The sequence below is a fragment of the Cricetulus griseus genome, chromosome 6, assembly GCF_003668045.3.
Source record: "Cricetulus griseus strain 17A/GY chromosome 6, alternate assembly CriGri-PICRH-1.0, whole genome shotgun sequence".
In the NCBI taxonomy this organism is placed as follows: domain Eukaryota; kingdom Metazoa; phylum Chordata; class Mammalia; order Rodentia; family Cricetidae; genus Cricetulus; species Cricetulus griseus.
In genome coordinates this window covers 89,625,339-89,631,836 of record NC_048599.1, presented here as the reverse complement: position 1 = coordinate 89,631,836, position 6,498 = coordinate 89,625,339, and the positions used below count along the sequence as shown (strand labels likewise).

The 6,498-nt window shown below is 36.7% G+C and overlaps 1 protein-coding gene across 1 annotated transcript; it reads right to left on the bottom strand.

Annotated features, from left to right (window-relative positions):
- Positions 1-3,383: 3,383 nt before the first annotated feature.
- LOC100751660 (olfactory receptor 1038) lies at positions 3,384-4,349 on the bottom strand. The gene has a single exon (XM_027421209.1). The coding sequence runs from the start codon at positions 4,347-4,349 to the stop codon at positions 3,384-3,386; it is 966 nt and encodes a 321-aa protein (XP_027277010.1).
- Between the last annotated feature and the right edge of the window lie 2,149 nt (positions 4,350-6,498).

Here is a 6,498-nt window from a genome sequence, read left to right as displayed (position 1 = left end):
GCATTATTTGTAATAGCCAGAACATGGAAGCAACCTAGATGCCCCTCAACTGAAGAACAGATAGAGAAAATCTGGTACATTTTACACAATTGAGTACTACTCGATGGGAAAAAAAAACAATGGAATCTTGAAATTGTAGACAAATGGATGGAATTAGAAGAAACCATCCCGAGTGAGGTAACCCAGTCACAAAAAAGATAAACATGGTATGTACTCACTCATATATAATTTTTAGACATAACAAAGGATTGCCAGTCTACAATCCACATTGCCACAGGAGTTAGGAAACAAGGAGGACCCCAAGAGAAGTCTGCATAGTCCCTTGAAGAAGGGGAGGTGGACAAGAACCCCTGAACAAAGTTGGAGCACGAGGAGGGGGAGAGTAAGGAGGTAGGAAGGGAAGAAAGGGAGTGGGGAGGAGAACAAGAGGACTGAGACAGGGGAGGAATAGAGGAGGGCAAGAAAAGAGATGCCTTGATAGAGGGAGACAGTACAGGTTTGGATAGAGGTCTGGCACAGGGGAAATGTTAGGGGATCCATAGGGATGACCCCAACTAAGAAGGCAAGCAGTGATGGAGAAGATGCCATTGATGCCCTTCCCTATAATTAGATTGATGTCTACCTTGGTTACCATTCCTAGAGCCTTCATCCACTAGCTGTTCCAAGCAGAGACAGGCACCCACATCTAAACACTGAACACTACTCCTGGAATCCAGTTGTGGGGAGGGAGGAGGGATGAACAAAGGAGCCAAGATGTTGTTAGAGAAAACCATGAAACAGTTGACTTGACCTACTGAGAGCAAGGAGATCCTAGTCATAAAGCTGGGGAAGCAGCATTGGACCCAACCAGGCCCTGTAAATGTGGGTGCCGACTAGGTGGCCAAGGCAGTCTATGGGACCTCTGACAGCGGAGACAGTCTTTAACCCTACAGCACAAATGTACTTTGGGTGCCTATTCCCTATGGAGGGATACTATTGCAGGCCAGATACAACAAGGAGGGCCTAGGCCCTCCCCTGAATGATATGATGGACTTTGAATGTCCTCTGTGGAGGGCCTCACTATCCCTGGAAAGGAGTTGGGGGATGGGTTGGGGGGTTGGTGGGGATCATTGGAGAATGGGAGGTTGAGGGAATGGGGGGATGGATATGTAAATATGAGTAGTAATTAAAGAATTTAAATAAAAAATGTAGTTCATACATATGCCCTCCCACGTGCATAATGTTATTGCTAGAAGTCATGCATTATTACATTCTCACAAGTATGAGTTACCTCATTATCTCTTTAAGGATTTGTGTTACTGTCAATTGACTACTCCCAAACAGTGCTCAACTCTTAGACTCTTGACAGCTACAATATTGGTATCTTATTTTTAAGACACTCTTTTTTACATCTACTCTATTGCAATATCTTCTTTTTTGAGAATCAAAAATAATTTTGAAATCACTACTTTTTGAGATATAAATCTTCAGTTTTTCTTGAGATTGGTAACAGAAAGAAATACAGTCTGGAGAAAGTGACTTTCAGATTTCCACAATGAAAATGACAGCTTTTAAAGGGATGTGTTAATTTGTTCCATAAGAGTTTTTCTAGAGTGATAAACCTAAAGGAAATATGATAGAAGATAGATAAATGATAGATAGATAGATAGATAGATAGATAGATAGATAGATAGATAGATAGGATACCTAGGTATACAGGCATCTGGATTATATTTGTCTTTTCATGTGACTATTGACTGATCTATTCCAAAATATACAAAAATATGTTGTTTGCAAAGAAATATCAGAGCACTGGTAGATGATGATTGAATTCAATATAAATTGAACATCCTGTGAGCTCGAAAATCTTCCAAACTTAGGCTGAAGAGTTTAAAAGTGAGTCTGATGAGGATGAGCTTCCATAAGTCTAGAGTCTAAAGGTTTGAAAAACCAAGATCTTGTGCCTGTGGGGATGCATATGCCTCAGCTCAAAGAAACAAGAGAAAAATCACCCTTTCACTGCATTATTTTTTCTGTTTGTGTCTTTAACAGATCAGGTTATGCTTGCCATCATTCATGAGGGTTGAACCCTCTGCTGAATTTTAGTGCTACCCACTTCTAGAAACACCTTCATGGACAAACCTGGAAATGAAGCATTACCAGATGTGTACATATTGTATTGTCCACTTGGCAGATAAAGTTAATTGCTACATAAAGTGATTTTATAAAGTAATAACTATTGTGGTTGTTAGAGGTACAGTTTAATTGGTGCTATCATGCATGTTACAGATGTGGAGAAAGGAGTTACATAGTATCATGAGATATCCAAGGCTTGTGAAAGAGATCTTTGAAGTTAAGAGCACTTGCTTCTCTTACATACAAGCTGGGTTAGAGACTCAGAACCAACTGGTATGTCAGAGAATCTGACAACTCTTCTACCTTTCAAGCATGCATGATATGCACATGATGAGCTTACATACATGCAGGCAATCCAGTATTTGCAAAAACTAAAATAAGTAAACATTAAAAGGGTTTCCTAGAAGATCACCTATTTGGTTGATACATTATCTTTTTCTAATGTACTAAAGATAAAAGAAAATAGAATGTCAGAAGCTAGATTTACTAACTGTATAGGACCTGTTTGTTCAGTGACATCAGAGCCACACCTATAGTCAATAATAATTTACAAAAACCTTAAATTAGTCTTTTGAAAATCTCTGTCTCTCTGTCTCTCTCTCTCTCTCTCTCTCTCTCTCTCTCTCTCTCTCTCTCTGTGTGTGTGTGTGTGCGTGTGTGTGTGTGTGTTCATGTGTGAATGCAGGTACACTTGTGCCATTTTATCTATGTGGAGATCAGAGAACAACCTCTAGTGTTGGCTGTCATCTCTTACTTTTTTGGGATAAGAGCTCCTACTGTTGATCATTGCCTACACCAGGTTGGTTGGATTATAAGCTTCTGAGATTCTTCTTTATAGCGTCCTGTAGGAGTACTGCGATTATAGATTTCCATTACCATGTTCACTTTTAAGTAGGAATTGTGAATTCAAAGTAAGAATCTTATGCTTTCATGGCAAGTACTTTATTGACTAAACCATCCCCTAGAAATATATCTTTATCTATCTATCTATCTATCTATCTATCTATCTATCTATGTATCTATCTATCTATCTATCTAATCTAATCTATCTATCTATCCAACATCTAACTACATATGTCCATCTATCTATAAGTCTGTATGGTTATCATTTATCAATTATGTATCTACTTCTTTATCTATCTTCCATTGTGTTGGGCATGCTAGAGAACTCTAACATGTACATAGCAAATGGAAGGACTTTACTCATCAGAAGTATGACAAAATTAATTTATTTCAGAGATAAAAAGACATGTCTGTACACTGCATAGTCAGGAAATTCCTTTCTTGAGGTGCCTTAGAGGTACTACATAGCATTTTTCAAGGGCTTTCTTCAAAGCATTCTTTACTTCTTGGTTTCTTAAACTGTAGATCATGGGATTGAGCATGGGGATGACAATTGTGTAAAATACTGAGGCCATTTTGTCTGTGTCAAGGGAATGACTTGATTTTGGCTGAAGATACATGAAGATGAGTGTCCCATAGAATATAGTCACAGCAGTGAGATGAGAAGCACATGTTGAGAAGGCTTTGCATCTCCCTTCAGTAGATTGGATTCTTAAGATAGCAGCCACAATGTATAAGTAAGAAATCAGGACAGTGGTCAAAGAACTGATCATGTTAAATCCAGCAAAGATGAATATCAGAATCTCCTTAATGCTGGTATCTGAACAAGCAAGAGCCATCAAAGGGACATCATCGCAATAAAAGTGATTGATTATATTGGGACCACAGTAAATCAATTGGAAAGTAACTACTGTGTGGAGCAGAGCAACAGCAAAGCTATAAAAGTAGGGACCAATTACAAGCCGAAAGCATACCTTCTGGGACATGACCACCATATACAGAAGAGGATTACAAATGGCCACATAGCGATCATATGCCATTACTGCAAGGAGGAACATCTCTGAAATCAAGAAGTTCAGGAAAAAACCGAGCTGGGTTGCACAAGCATAGAAAGATATAGACTTTCTGTGGGTGAGCAGGGTCTCCAGGAACTTGGGGGCTACTGAAGAGGAATAGCAAAGGTCCACAAAGGCCAGATTACTGAGGAAGAAATACATGGGTGTGTGAAGTCGAGAATCTAACCTGATTAATGAAATCATTCCAACATTTCCCACCAAAGTTAGACTGTAGACCACTAGAATGAGTAGAAAGAGAATGAGTTCTATCTCTCTATGGACTGCAAACCCTAAAAGAATGAATTCTGTCACAAAAGTTTTATTCCTTTCAGACATTTCTTCAAGTGTTAATAGCTGAAAAGCAAAAAAAAAAAAACACAATAAAACTAAGACAAATTATTGGGGAGTACAAAAACATCGTTGTAAAATACAACTGTCTTGTGTCTTGTGTTAGTGGGACAATGTTGTTCACTACAGTAGCATAACAAATACATCAATTTTCAAATCTCCCATATGCTTCTAACTTTCTAAAAGGAAACAAAGGAAAATTTTAGAAACAGAAAGACCAATTGGGCTGTGGTTATTTTTCAATAGTTAATTATTTCCCTAGTATATAGAATCTTTCATTCACAACTTATTTTCTATTAGACAACTTACTAATAGTTTGATGGTGGTCTGAAAATTTATCATTTTTATTTACCTTTCCTTTTTTAACATAAACTTAATACATTTTTTACCCAATGTATTCTTCAAAACCTAGACACCAACTACTATTTTGTTACATATATACAAATATAAACATCTATGCATGTATATCTATCTATCTATCTATCTATCTATCTATCTATCTATCTATCTATCTGCCACCAGAAATTTTCTCTCTCAATCACATAATTTCTAATTGGTAGTGTCAAAGCCCAGTTTGAAAGAAGGGTTTAGAATGAAGCTGATGAACTCACCTGGGATATTAAAACAATTTTAGTAACTTAGATCAGCATTTTGGGAGACAAATGGAATAGAAAATCAGACACAGATTAATACTAGTCAGTGTTGGTACAATTTCAGATCTGAGAATGCAAGGATTGCACTTAAATTTCCAGTCCTCTGTAGCAAAACTCTTTTTGGATGCTTTGAAGAAAACAATGGGGGCTGGGTATCTATAGTAAAATGAAAAATTACAGAACACATGAAGTCCTATCAAACCCCCTTTTTTATTTCACATCTTGCAAAGATTGCCCTCATTTTTGTGTAATGCCTCAATCATAAATCTCTATTTGACATATATTTTCTTTCAAACCATTCATATTCTCTCTTATAAGACAGACAATTCTCAGTCAAACAAGTGTTCTTTTTGCACAAAAACTGTTTGCTTTTATTAGTCAAATTTTTCCTCTGGCATTTTTAAGAACCAAGAACCAGTTGAGGGAATATGTACTTTTTACATAGGATTGTTGAAGTGTCATTTGTGTGTGGACATCAGTTTTGTGTAGCTTCAGCACAGTTGGATGAATTCTGAGTAAGAAAAATAATGGAAGACTTGAGGGAGAGTTATTCTGCAACAATCAGCAGAATGTCTCTTCTTACCTGGCTATGGAAGAAATTTTGTCCTGTGTGTTGCCATTCTCTATAAGGCTCTTCTCTCAGTTAACAAGTGATGCTAGTGTATTATATTTGTCACTGTGATGTTTCTTATTCAGTGTTAATTCCTAGTATTTTTAAACAGTAGTCTCCAAGGTCCCTGGCTCTCCTGGGTCTAACTGGCATTTGGAAATTCTCAGAAGATGACTGGCCACTGAAGGCAAAGGTATCATGAGGTCATATTTGAATAAGAATGATCTCATCCACCGAGGAGTAGCAGGGTTTGCTTACATGTATGAATTATATTTTGTGCTAAAAGCACAAGACCAGGTTTGAATGAATGGTAAACCATGCAAGCAACACACTCCTTTCTAATGCAGAGATTTTATTTTTTACCTTCATCTCTTGCTTTGTTTCCAGCTTAGAGGATTTCAATTGAATAGTTTGTTTCAAGGGCTCCTAATTTTGTGTTTTATATCTGTGAGTAAGAGATTTTTAAATAGACAATTTATCTCATTTTTTCTTTTTCAAGTGTAAAAGTGAAAATGATAAAAGTATCTTTATTTAAAGTATGCATAGCTAACTATTTTAACTATTTATCTTAAAAATATGACTTGAGAACTTGTACATTAGCACTGGATTGACATCACATCCACCTATCTCACCCACTTCAAATTCTTATGTGTTCTTCACCTCCTAAATCTGTCACCTATAATTTAAAATTTTATTATACCTATATCCATATATATGCAAATATAAATATATTTAAGCACTTACCTTTAACATTTTTTTTCATTCTTCATGCTTGCAGTATTGTCAGTACAAGCTTAAAGTGATTGCCTAGATAACTGACTATTTAAGGAATTATATGTTATCTGTGATATTCACTCACAATAGGAATTTAGAC

Excerpts from the sequence above, each read along its gene's own strand:
- LOC100751660 (XM_027421209.1), bottom strand. The coding sequence starts at position 4,349 with ATGTCTGAAAGGAATAAAACTTTTGTGACAGAATTCATTCTTTTAGGG.